This window comes from Mixophyes fleayi, chromosome 3 (assembly GCF_038048845.1).
Source record: "Mixophyes fleayi isolate aMixFle1 chromosome 3, aMixFle1.hap1, whole genome shotgun sequence".
Classification (NCBI taxonomy): Eukaryota; Metazoa; Chordata; class Amphibia; order Anura; family Limnodynastidae; genus Mixophyes; species Mixophyes fleayi.
Genome location: NC_134404.1, coordinates 169,401,866 through 169,416,021, shown reverse-complemented (window position 1 = coordinate 169,416,021; position 14,156 = coordinate 169,401,866). Strand labels below are relative to the sequence as shown.

General features: G+C 39.6%; 1 protein-coding gene across 1 annotated transcript in view; it reads left to right on the top strand.

Annotated features, from left to right (window-relative positions):
* The window catches only part of CNR1 (cannabinoid receptor 1), a 53,972-nt gene extending 40,050 nt beyond the window's left edge, over positions 1-13,922 (top strand). The window contains exon 2 of the mRNA XM_075200625.1: positions 12,296-13,922. Coding sequence (XP_075056726.1) covers positions 12,334-13,713 — 1,380 coding nt within the window. The 5' untranslated portion in view covers positions 12,296-12,333 and the 3' untranslated portion in view covers positions 13,714-13,922. The remainder of the gene's footprint in view (positions 1-12,295) is intronic.
* The last annotated feature ends 234 nt before the right edge of the window (positions 13,923-14,156 follow it).

Below are 14,156 nucleotides of genomic sequence, written 5' to 3'. Positions count from 1 at the left end.
ACACTTTAAATTATCATTTAATTATTTAAATATCGTCTTTATAAGCAAATTGCTACAAAAATATATAATACAGTTTGCTACAAAAGAACAAATAACATAATCCAAATGGAAAGTGAAGAGGTTAAAATGAAGGAAGGTAAATGGACACATGAAAAAGGATAGAGAGGGACTCACTGTATATAAAAAACATATTTAATGTAATGAAATTCAGTATCATGTGGCAAAACTATATCATTCCAAAAATATTCAGACTATTATTAGAAATTTAAAAATCTGAGCAGACCAAAGACTTGTATTGTACAGGGTAATATTTAGTGTTAGTAAAACTAATTTTTATAGCCAAACATCCTAATAATACAAATTACAAATGTATAGCAGAGTGCTGAAAGACATACCAACAGAATGGTAGGATAATAAAATAATAAAAAAGTATAAATCAAAGATCTTATTTTTGACCAGCGTAATAATCCAAGGAGACCAAAAATTGTTATAGAGACGGTTGTGTTTTGGTTTCGGAACCGGTGTCGGTGATAAACCAAGTTAATGCTTCAGTTTTGCCAAAAATCGCAAAAGGTTTTGGAACTGGATTTAATTAAAAATTGTAAAAACTAGGTAAAATAATGTAATTTTGAGCTGTTTTTGCACCTATATTTCTATTTATAGCATTAACAATAATTTCTAATAATTTCCAGTCTATTTTCTAATCCCTTTACATCTGTCCCAATTTTCATTAATTTTGACCACAGTCTACAGCAATCTGACTAGGTAAAATTAGACAGAGCAGTGGCACAAATAAATGGCACACAGACATGGCAGATTCATTAAAGATTCAATCACTAGAATAGGTGACACTAGATGATCTGGCAGCCTTGCAAAAAAAGTGTTACATAATTTGATGGCGCTACATAGATACATTTTAATGATGATTGACGAAGGTGGAGTGCACCCATAATAAAAAAAACTTCAAAAAGTAGACATACAATAAATTTAGAAGTACAGAGCATCCATCATAGACACTTATGCTCCAGAAATAGGCAAAGTTCATTGAATGGACAGAGGTAGAAATTATACAGTTAGACTTTGATAAAAACTAAATAGACTAGTGGTGAGTGGTGAGAGAGGGGCAATTTGGCGGCAATTTGTAGTTCATTTTTGTGAACACTGTTTTTTCTACATTTTTGGGAAGTAGTCTCTTCCGACGATCACTCAAAACATTCCTGGCTGCACTAAACACTCTTTCCGAGAACACACTTTAGGGTGGGCAGCTTAAGTACACCATAGTTAGTTTGTACAAGGGGCTCCAAATTTCCTTTTTTTCCCTCCCATAATTCAAAAGGACTGTCTGAGATGCTAACTTCTATTTTAGCATTAAAGTAATCCTACAACATTCTGTTAAGACAAGGCGTATCCGATTGAGACATGCTAGAGGTGTCAATAGTACATTTAAGCAATTCATTTAAGCCTGACAGGATGTCATAAACATTCACCTTCGTGTGCTTCTGTATTGTTGACTCATAATCAGTGTGACTATCAGAAAAGGAAAGATTTTTTCTGGCAGTAGCATTTGAAGGAGAAGCTGAAGCAGGGAACTTGTCACATGAGACTTGAGCCGACTGGTTACTCACAAGGAGCTGTTTATATTTGTGAAGATTTGTGTCATTCTGAAAGAAAGACATGACATATGGCTTAAACCTAGGACAAAGGATGGTTGCCAAAATGTACTGATCCAATTTCAAGATGCTGCAAACCCTTACTTGGGTCCTGGCAAAGTGAATGAAGAATTTCATCCACAAGGGCTGTTGAATCGCTAATTTTCATCTTCTCCTTCAGCTTCTTTAGCTGCTTTTCCGCTAGTTTGATTGGGGGTATGACTTGACTCAGGCTGGCAGTGTCTGAGCTAACCTTATTTGTTATAATTTTAAAGGGTTTCAGTAGCTTGCATAAAACAGTAGGGATTATCCAATAAACTGGCTCAAGATAACATGGTTTGCTCTAAAGGTCTTGATGGCTTGTTGCTGTTCCACTACTCACTGAAGTATGGAGTTCCACCTTGTGACTACCTCTTACTTCAGTTGGTGACATGGAGGGTGACATTTTATTTGCAGCTGCTGCAATGTTCTACATCGTGGAAAGTCTCAAATGGCATAACTATCTTTTTCCATTTCTTATAATAAAGTCCTGGCTTAATGTGTCATAGACTTAGATTTTAGAAGTTAGTGTAGAACATAATGACATTATTTTGAGACGAAAGCTATTGAATATACTTATTTCTCCTAGTGTAGCTTGACAAAGATCCCAATTAATTCTATCTAATGGCTTTTTTCAGCATCTGTTTTTAAGATAAGTAAAGGAATATTATATTTTATAGCATGATGAATTATCTTTCACTTGTCCAGAAAAGTAAAAATAGGTAAGGAAAAAAAGGTACCTGATGAAACTGCATTAAATACAGATTTAAGGTATGATATTACTTGATCTTTAAAGAATCTATAATAGGTCTAAACCCTCAGGTCAAAGTACAAACTAGGGTATCAACCTTTCATTTACCGAGATATATGTTGCTAATAGACTAGTATTTTATTGATACATTGATGTTATAAATGTTATTCATTATTTGCTGATACTTATGTTCTTAGTTTGCAAACACTAATCTTAGCACCAGATTTACCCAAAATAAATAGTTAATTAATTTACCTTTAAAATCCCAAGTATTGTCCATCTGTCTGAGAAATAGGTAGAGATCTGGGGGTAAATGTATTAACATGCGGGTTCTTCAACACCCGCGAGTTTAGCGTCTTCGGCGATTAAATTTAAAGCGGAGCTGCATTGTAAAGGGAAGTTTTGTGTTTTGTGCTGCAGGGAGAGTATAGACTAAAATTGCATAGGAGCATAATGCGAAAAGCTCCAATTCATAACTGGCCTGTTCATAGACACTGAGCATGTCCCGCAGTTCAGCCTGAATCTCTGAATCACCTTTTGATCTGAGATCCCAATGGCAACCTCTCTCTAAAAACCCTGCGGAACATCTGCAACACACAGTTGCTGCTGTTGTTCCTCCCTCCTTTTCCTAGCCAAATCCTCCGCCATGTTTTGTAAAGCCAAAAAAAAACCAAGAACATCAACAATTTTGCCAATAATCTCCATCTCAATAGTGTCATACATCAGGATCTTAGCTACACTTACCATTTCCGCCGCTGTCATATCACGGCTATCCGGGTCTCTACTGGTCACATGTGGAAGTCTTGAGCACCACTACTTCATTCGTAAACAAACATCTAGGGGTAAATGTATCAATGTTCGGATTCTTCAACTCCAGCGAGATCGGCATCTTCAGCGCTTAAATTTAAAGCGGCGCTGCCTTATAAAGGGAAACTTCCCTTTACAAGGCAGCGCCGCTTTAAATTTAAGCGCTGAAGACGCCGATCTCGCCGGAGTTGAAGAATCCGGACATTGATACATTTACCCCCTACTGTTTGTTCTGCTGCATGGGTGTGGCCATCTTGGATTCAGTCAGATTTCAACACCTGTGATTAAATGATCTGTGCAACCAATAAGCATTAGGCACACCCTATTTAAACCTGCTCCTGAGATCTGCTCATTTCCAGAACAACACACTTTCTCTCCTGAGGATAGTTCTTGGCTTCAGACTTCAGTTATTTCCAGCATTGTTCCTGAATACCCTGCATTGCTAGTGATCATCTCTCTGCAAGTACCCTGCATTTCTAAACTGCTCATCTTTCTGTAAGAATTATGCATTCATTAAGTGCTTACCTCAGCAAGAACTTTGCATTAACTAGTGCTTATTCTGCAGTACTTGGGGTTTTGCCGGTATCACCGGTTCTGTAGTTGGGGCTGATTTTGACCCTTTAGGGCTTATTTCCAGTTCTGTGTATCTGTATACATTTAAAAAAAAAATAATTAAAAAATAAATCATGATGCTTTTAATGTGTAATGCATACACATTTTCTTTGCTATCTGGGTTGGCAAATTTTAACTGGAGAGGGGAGAGTTGGCTCAGCAGCCTATTATTATTTTAAAGGAAAAATATGCGGTTAGCCCAGTGACTCAGCCCAAGTTAGCCCACTATGGGACTGGCCCAGGGAACAGATGCCCCCTGTCCCCCAGCCCAGCCAACTGCTGACCAAGAAGCACGTATATGGTTAGTTATTAATACAAAGACTATGTTGTGATAGTCATCCCTATCAGTTGGCACTTGCCCTGTAGCTGGTGCAAATGATACGACTCAAAAAACGTGCTTTAGAGAAACACATTACTTGAATTGGCCACATTTCTTCAGCTTGCCCTTGGCACACCCTTACTGTACATTGCCTACATTCATCCACCCCATACCTCCCCCGTTCCACTCTTCAAGTCATAGACAGTCGTAAGTGTCATTTACGTTCAGACAGGCATTTACATGTAATTGCAGTCATTGGCGTATGATCTATTTCTGAGCATGCACAGAGCTATTTAATGCAAGATACGTCACACATAGGGACTTGCGTCCGAACATAGATCAGGCCTCCAGTGTCTAATTTGCTAGTTCATGTTTTCAGGATTTCGTTAATCATGCACGGGTGACTTAGTCTACTTCGCTGGGTCATTAATGACCCCACCTGCTTCCACAGACAGAAATCATCAAAACATGAGCTGCAGAGGGTGCATGAGGACTAAAGTTGAGAAACACTGTGCTAGTGATTGTTTATGGTATAGTTCCAATTGCTAAATTTTTCCATGTAAGGCCTCAATCTACTTTTGACAGTATTTGTCCTTAAAAGTGTTCAGCTTAATTAACTCTCCACTCAACACACATTTATATGTTATTTATATAAAGTAAAAGAAATGTCTGGTTGAGCATTTTGATTGTAAGAGTTATGTTAAATATTAAGGGGCTGATGCATGGATTGGCCGCAATTGCAGCCAAAATCAAAGTCGGTAATTGAGTTCACTAATAAAGCCACAATTTCAGGCATATTCAATGCTGCAAGACTCTTGTAGGTCTGCACCAGTAGCATATGCACCCGGTTTGAGCTAGGCATACGTCCCATACACTTGTGCACATGTCCAGAACCATTTATTTTATTTGCAAAATAGTTTTTTAGATTTAACGTATCAATAAAACTTCAACAACTCGTCTCACGTACTTGAAAAAAAATTGCTTAAACATGTACACAAAAGCATAATATATGCACTGCAACAAAGAAAGCACCTATCAGCATCAGCGAAGCATTCGAAAACAGTAAATCACAAGCGGTTCACTGTTGTTGGTGATTGTCGTCCGCTATTTGCATCTGCTCTGGGCCACCAGCAACTGACAAGGCTTGGACATGCATATATGCGTCTGTGTCCTAGTCTGTATCTGTTCCCAATTGCCACATGCCCTTACTGTACTCAGCCTATCTTGGAACTTTCCTTACCGCCCCAGTCCTGCCTCTGCAGGTGCAAGTGGACGTTAGTGTGCAATCATGGAAATCAGCATAGTTGTACATACATGCAGCCAATTTTCTGGGCATATGCAGAGGAATGCTAAACAAACTGGTATAGTGCATAATCTGCACCAGGTCCTAAATATACTTTCTATATGTTGAGTCTGCTTTAAATTTTCATTTAAATGTCAGTTCTAAATCTTTCTATGCAGGTGAAGTTGCTTAAATCACATAAACAATGGATCATGATTTGAGAGATACAGAAAACTAGTAATTATTTTATTACTTAGAAAATGTTATTTCTACAAATATATAATCAATTCATGAAAAACATTGATATATGGAAAAGAAGAAATAGTAGTTTTTGATATAGGGATGTTCTGTAGGTCTATCCAATGGAATATATTAGGGAAGTGCACCGGCCACTTTTGGTGTTTCGTGTTTTGTGTTTTGGATTCGGATTTGCTTGAGGTTTTGGGTTTGGATTTGTTTCGCAAAACACCTGACGAAAGGTTTTGGTTCGGATTTAAGGTTTTGGATTCGGATTTATTTTGAAAAAAACATAAAAAGTGTTAAAATCAAGTTTTTTGGTTTATTTTCACTCCTACGCTATTATTAACCTCAATAGCATTCAATAACAATCATTTCCACTAATTCCCAGTCTATTCTGCAGAATCAGTGAACTTTGTAATATTGCAGTACCAATGGGCTTATACTGCAGGATGGTTTTTGGATATTTTTTTTTAATTTCTTTTTTTTATAATTTTTTTTTTTTTTATACCTTTTTTTAAAAATTTTCGTGCTGTGCTGGGCTGGGCTGGGCTGTGTCCTTCTAAGGGCATTGTTATTTCCCCAGCACAGCACGAGATATAGCAGGACAGAGGACCACCTAACACAACCTCCCTCTACCCTGATCAATGCCCGAGTGAAGATGGCGGCGACTAGCGGGGAATTTATAGGATCCGAGAATCGCGAGATCCGACAGTGGGATTATGACTCAGAGCCTCGGTTTCAGTTTTGCAATTGGCGGGAATACCCGGATCTGTCTCGGATCCGGCTCGGATCGGCAACGTTTGGGTGGGCTCGGATTTCAGATATCCGAGTCCGCTCATCTCTAGAATCTATAAATTATAACTTTACGATTTTTTAAGTCATGAATATGGAACACGAACAACCCATTGAATAATCTAGTAATGGTTTAAAAAATCATGTTTTTAGTGCCTCCACTGATTTCAGCAAAACTTTAAAAATCATTAAGCTCTTTTGAAATTCTTATTAATGTCTTATGTCAGTTCTGTTGTACAATGTCTACAGAAATAATATATAGTTTCTACTGTGCCCATTAGCAAAAAAATATATCTTCTTCAGGAATCTGAAACCACTTCAGACATCACAAAAGGAAAATCTTTATTAAACAAAAGGGCAACACCTCTCACTTTTGTTTGAGTAAAATTGTTATATTTGATATAGATGTTAGAAGCCGAGTTTTAAAGTTGGTTTCTTGTATCATTAAGATATTCACCTTTTGTTTGTGCCTATGTGACTATCATATAATATTTATGACTGTTTGGAGAGTTGAGGATTTTCACATTATATAATGCCACTCTGATCGCTCACTCTATAGATGAGTAAAAATAAACTTACTAGTTAAAATCGTGATAGTGAGGATAAACTGGTATAATCTGGTAATTTCAGGTATATACTAAATACTGTAAGCCAAAGGAAATAAACAGAAACATAAGAAAAGTTAAAATAAATTAAGTTTAAAACACAATATTAGAACAAAATTATTACAGAACAGTTCTGTAGTCCTTCTCCACATGGAGAAGCTATTTTTTAATATTCCCTTAAATAATGGAGTGAGTCTGCATGTGCAGATAGCTAGGAATTATACTAAAGCGACAGTTAGCACATAAGTCTGTCACATGTCAGGTATGTCCCAATGGCAATTCATATGTACTAAAAAGTACAATCCTCAGATGAGATGAAACTGAACTACAGAACAAAACAATCATGATAGTGATTTATTTACAGCATTAGAAGTGTGTTCCTTCTGTGCCTTGGCTGGACCAATTAGTTCTGCTCTAGAAATTCTGATGCAGCAACCATTATTTCCAAGGCAGGTATATGGAAATTGTCCAGGTCAAAGTCATCCATGAAAGCTGGCCCATCTTCATCTGATATTAGGATCCGGTTCCTGCCATTGTGTTGAGATATGAAGCTGAATATTTAACCCCACCTGTTAAATATATTTATCTGAATCTGAAAAAAAAAAAAAAAAATCAAAATTTTTTGGCAATCATAAATCCCTTTTCTATTAATTAGTATGAGCTTTAAGGTGTGCTGAGCTCATTCAATGATAAAATCAGCTTCTGTATCTCCTCATATGTCCTTTGTAATGCACTGTATACTGCAGGGCATGAGCACCTTATCTGTATGTTTTTCTAATATATTGGTACATTTAAAGATCTGTTTAATGTCCTCACAGAGCTCAGCAAGCTCATCTTTAGAAGCACTTGACATTTGTTTATGTAACTGTTGGTAGTGAGGTTTAGTAGGAAACTCAGTAATGCACCATTTGTTCTCTCATGGTTTGTATATTTCATTCTCAGCTTCTGAGTCAGACCTCACTGAAGCTAATGCCTCTTGTTTTGTAGTTGCGTAGTTGTACTTGTGAGTAAGCTGACTCACATCTTGAAGAGCTCTGAGGACTGTGCTATAAATCTTTTCCCGGGTGATAACTTTTTATGAGTGTCAGGACATGGTCCCAGGAGTTTCCTGAGGTGATACTTTTCTTTTGAGTTTTGCCTAATTTGTAGCTATATGTCTTAATAATTGGGGTTGGGTGGAAAGTCTGTATGAGCAATGTACCCAGACTTCCTTCCAGCATGCAGCCAGTCCATGAGACCATGCCCCCAAGGGTGGTGTACGTTTTTTCTATTGCCATAATTCCAATAGTTACAGCGACCCAAAAAATCTGATTACTGTAAGGGCAACATGGAGGAAATAAAGACATACCATAAAACAGACAGACAACATGTCTGACACGCCTGATATAAATTGCGACTGTAGAAAATGCCGCCAGTGGGACTCTCATCACTTAAAATGGCCACAGTAAGATTGCCGGTTTTAAGGCGGCAATGCCAGGACCCGCCATCTGTATAATGTGGAACCCCTAATCCTAACCCTAACTGAAACCCTGACCCCAACCCTAGCCCTAATCCTACTCCTAATCCTAACCCTAAACCTAACTGTAAGATCATATTATACAGGCGGCGGACTCTGGCATTGTCACCTTAAAACCAGTAATCTCATTGTGACCATTTTAAGTGACGAGAATGCCACTGGTGGAATTTTCTACAGTCGCAATTTATATCAGGCTTGTCAGTTATGTTTTCTGTCTGTTTTATGGTAATTCTTTATTTCCTCCATGTTACCCTTATAGTAATCATCAGTTTTGGGTCGGTGTAACTATTATTGGATTTATGTCAATCGGAAAAATGACTACCACCGACCCCCATTATAATGTGTATAGCTCCCTACTCTCCCTACTCTCCCCCCCACCCCCTTCTGTCACGTCTTCCCTCTCCGCTTCTGACTTTGCCACCTTTTTCTCTTCCAAAATTGAGGCCATCAGACTGAACATCTCCTCCTCCCCTTCTCCCGCCTCCCTCTTTGCTTCACCTCCCATTAACACCCAACTCTGGTGCTCCTTCTGCCCTACAACAGGTGAAGAAGTTCACTCTCTCATTCAGTCCTCTCCACCCTCTACCTGCCCTCTCGATCCCATCCCCTCTCACCTCCTTCGCTCTCTTTCTCCCACTGCCTGCTCCTACCTCGCACACCTTTTCAACCTATCACTCTCCTCTGGGGTAGTACCCTTCGCATTTAAACACGCTCTCATCTCTCCTATCCTCAAGAAACCCAATCTCGACCCCACATCTCTTGCCAATTATCGCCCTATCTCTCTTCTCCCCTATGCCTCTAAATTACTTGAGCGGATTGTCTGTAGCCGCCTAACCAGGCACCTCTCGGACAATTCCCTCCTTGACCCTCTCCAATCCGGCTACCGCCCCCTCCACTCTACCGAAACTGCCCTGGCCAAGGTTACTAATGATCTCCTATCGGCCAAATCCATGGGTCACTTTTCCCTACTCATCCTCCTTGACCTCTCCGCAGCCTTCGACACCGTGGACCACCCCCTCCTGCGGAAAACTATTCTCTCTCTCGGCCTCTCTGGTTCTGTCCACGCCTGGTTCACCTCTTACCTCGCTAACCGCTCCTTCTCCGTATCCACATCTTGTTCTTCCTCCTCCCCCTACTCTCTCGCTGTAGGAGTCCCGCAGGGCTCCGTTCTTGGCCCTCTACTCTTTTCCCTCTATACTTCCTCCCTTGGTGCTCTCATCTCCTCCTTTGGCCTTCAGTATCACCTTTATGCTGACGACATTCAACTCTACATCTCTTCACCTGATCTTTCCCCCACCCTCCTCGCTCAGGTATCTGACTGCCTCTGCGCCATCTCCTCCTGGATGTCGGAGCGCTTTCTCAAAATCAACATTTCTAAAACTGAACTCATTGTCTTTCCTCCTCCCAACCACCCATCCCACCATGACCTCTCCATTGTCGTTAACAACACTACATTCTCCTCTGCCACCCAACTCCGCTGCTTGGGTGTCACCCTTGACTCCTCTCTCTCTTTTGCCCCCCACATTCATTCCCTTGCCCAAGCCTGTCGCTTCCAACTACGCAACATCGCCCACATCCGTCCCTTTCTCTCTCAGGAGGCCACCAAAACCATCATACACGCACTCATCATCTCCCGCCTGGATAACTGCAACCTCCTCCTCACCGGCCTCCCCCACTCTTGTCTCTCCCCCCTCCGCTCTATACTCAACGCGGCCGCAAGACTCATCTACCTCTCCCGCCGCTCCTCCTCTGCCTCCCCTCTCTGCCTTGCCCTTCACTGGCTCCCCTTTCCCTACAGAATTCTTTTCAAACTCCTCACCACCACTTACAAGGCTCTCTCCCACTCTACTGCCCCTTATATCTCCAACCTCCTCTCCATTCACACTCCCGCCCGCTCCCTGCGCTCGGCCAATGACCGTCGCCTCTCCTCCACTCTGATCACCTCTTCCCATTCCAGAATCCAGGACTTTTCCCGTGCAGCCCCCCTTCACTGGAATGACTTCCCTCACTCCATCCACCTCTCTCCCACTCTGTGCTCCTTCAAACGTGCACTAAATACTCACCTCTTTCTCAAAGCCTACCACCCATCCACTTAACCCTTATCTCCTCCGCTCATTCTCCCCTCTCTCCCATTGCCTCAACCGGCTCCTCTTGTGCCTGGTCTGTCAACCCTCCCTTAGGATGTAAGCTCGAATGAGCAGGGCCCTCTTCCCTCCTGTCTCCTTACCCGTTCTTCTGCTCCGTGTCTATTGCATCTGCCTGCCTGGAGTTTCTGAAGTATTGGTACTTTTTGTTAATTGTTCTGTACTGTTATACCCTGTATAGTCTACTGTTTGTACTATGTGCGGCGCTGCGGAAACCTTGTGGCGCCTAACAAATAAATGATAATAATAATAATAATAATGCTAGCAAAACGGACCCAGTTGCTGACAGAGGTCACTGTCACGTACATTGCACACATTTCATACGGACAGAAATACTCACATTTCACAGAAGAGACCTTATTGCACAGACCCCATCGAACAGATCCCCCTAAAATGCCAAGTTTACATACCCCATTGGACAAACCTCAGGCTCTTTAGTCAAAGTATAGAGGAAGGAACATTTATAAGCTCTTGCTGGTGATTAGTGATCCTACTGGGCATGGGAGAACCTTTTTGGCTCTTTTTTTGCTTCCAGTGATGACAGTTCACATCCTGCAGTATACAGCTGTGATATATTTATATATCACAGCCCCTGATGTAAGTAAAAGGAGCTGAAACAATCGTTGGAAAGGAAATATTTTGTAATGTATTTTTTTCTTTGATTTTTTTTGTATTTTTTTTATATCTCTACTAAAATAATCTTTGATAATTGAGTGCATCCACCTTTATCTATTTGTGTGTGTGTATATATATTATATATATATATATATATATATATATATATATATATATGGTGGTCAAAGTAGAAATTTAGAAGTGGTGATATGGAAAATGTAAGTAAGTGGAATTTGATAGTTTTACAATCAAGGCACCACCATGTACAGACTGATTCGACCACTGTACATATATAGTTACCACACATGTAGTCAATTTGTTCTGCCCTTACCTAACACAAACTGGATCTGTGGCAACTTTGGCAAGAATAAACTGGTTGCTGTTGGTCGCACATACATATACAGTCGTTGACTTATAGTATTTTCCAACCTATTAGATGAAATGCAATCCAATCATCACATTTCATTGCTCAAGATTAGCACTTGTATAGCTACCTTAGGAATCTATGTTAAATTATTATCAGAAAGCAACAATCAGTAATCCTGAAAGGCAATCAAGGCAGCCGCAATGCAGTAATTATGCCATATGCAAACATTTTCACAAGTAAATTATATTTACAATTATCTCAATAATTCATTTTGTTCTTGTTTCAATATGTGTGCATCTATATATATTTCTTTTCTGACTTCACATTTTTAAAGAAATTAATTCTGCATGGTTATACTGTTTTGTTTTCAGCTATAATTGTTTGCTTTTATTGATTGTTCATACTCCAAAGTATTTTGGTGAATAATTATCTCAATCCAAGGTAAACAAATATATATATTTTTCTGCTGGAGTAAGAAACAAATCGTGGCTACCATAGTAGAGAATTAATTTCATTTCTGCAGCTTACTTTGTTTTATGTTGTTTGCTTTGCTGCAGGTTCTGACCAAGGCTCCATTGTCTCCATTGGTAATATCATGAAGTCTATCCTGGATGGCCTGGCGGACACTACGTTTAGAACAATTACCACCGACCTTCTTTATATGGGAACAAATGAAGTTCAGTATGAAGACACAAAGGGTGATATATCAAAACTGGGGTATTTCCCACAGAAACTGGCTTTATCCTCATTTCAAGAAAAAATAACAGATGGTCAAAGTACTCACCATCTGAATTCATTTAATGCAACTGAGTTTTACAACAAGTCATATACTCCGTTTAAAGACAATGAGCAGTGTGGGAGCAACTTCGTGGACATGGAATGCTTTATGATTCTTACCCCAGGTCAACAGCTAGTTATTGCTGCTCTCTCCATAACCCTGGGTACATTTACTGTCCTGGAGAACATTCTTGTGCTGTGTGTCATCTTGCACTCTCGTAGTCTGAGATGCAGACCCTCCTACCATTTTATTGGCAGCTTGGCAGTGGCTGATCTTCTAGGCAGTGTCATTTTTGTCTACAGTTTTGTTGATTTTCATGTTTTCCATCGAAAAGACAGCCCTACTGTTTATCTGTTCAAGCTAGGGGGCGTCACAGCTTCATTTACAGCCTCAGTTGGCAGTCTGTTCCTAACTGCAATAGACAGGTACATCTCCATACACAGACCATTGTCATATAAACGAATAGTCACCAGGACAAAAGCTGTCATTGCATTCTGTGTGATGTGGACCATAGCTATTGTCATTGCTGTGCTTCCTCTGCTAGGATGGAATTGCAAGAAGCTAAAATCTGTATGTTCAGATATTTTTCCCCACATTGATGAAACCTATCTGATGTTTTGGATTGGGGTAACCAGTGTTCTTTTGTTATTCATAGTGTATGCATATATGTATATATTATGGAAAGCTCACACCCACGCTGTGAGAATGCTGCAACGTGGCACTCAAAAGAGCATCATAGTTCACACATCAGAAGATGGCAAAGTGCACATTACTAGACCGGACCAGACTCGTATGGATATTAGGTTAGCCAAGACCCTGGTCCTTATTTTAGTGGTGTTAATCATTTGTTGGGGTCCTCTTCTCGCCATTATGGTATATGATGTCTTTGGAAAGATGAACAAGACCGTAAAGACAGTGTTTGCCTTCTGCAGCATGCTTTGCTTGCTTAATTCAACTGTGAACCCCATCATCTATGCCCTTCGAAGCAAGGACTTGAGAAATGCATTTTGTAGCATGTTCCCCACATGTGAAGGTACTGCACAGCCTCTTGATAACAGCATGGAGTCAGACTGTCAGAATAGACACGTCAATAATAGTAATGTCCACAGAGCAGCTGAAAGCTGCATTAAAAGCACTGTTAAGATCGCCAAAGTGACCATGTCTGTGTCCACAGATACATCTGCAGAAGCAGTGTAAGCCAATCATACTGATAGAAAAGAAAATATGGTGGTGGCTGCCCCTTTTAATCTTGGTAAACTACATTGAAAGATCAATGTCTATATATATAATATTCATAAGAAATGAAAGACACATAAAATATGGGGATTTTATCATGAATATCAAGGTCAGAAGTAATATTCTGTTACACTCCTTAGTTTAGAATAAAAAGAGCACTAATTTTATTATACAAGAATATTTTTTAATTATATAGTTTCATTTATTTTGAAAAACAAAATAAACAACTCAGATATAGATTTACATTTTTTAAAGCATTGTTTGTAGTGTTTGAAATATTCTATGTTGTCCAGTTGGACCTTTTCTTATGTATTGTACTTGTCAAAAAAAACAAACTGGAAGACTTTTTAATACCTCACATCATTGACATGAAATTTATTTGGAATATTTCAAGGAATTAGAGG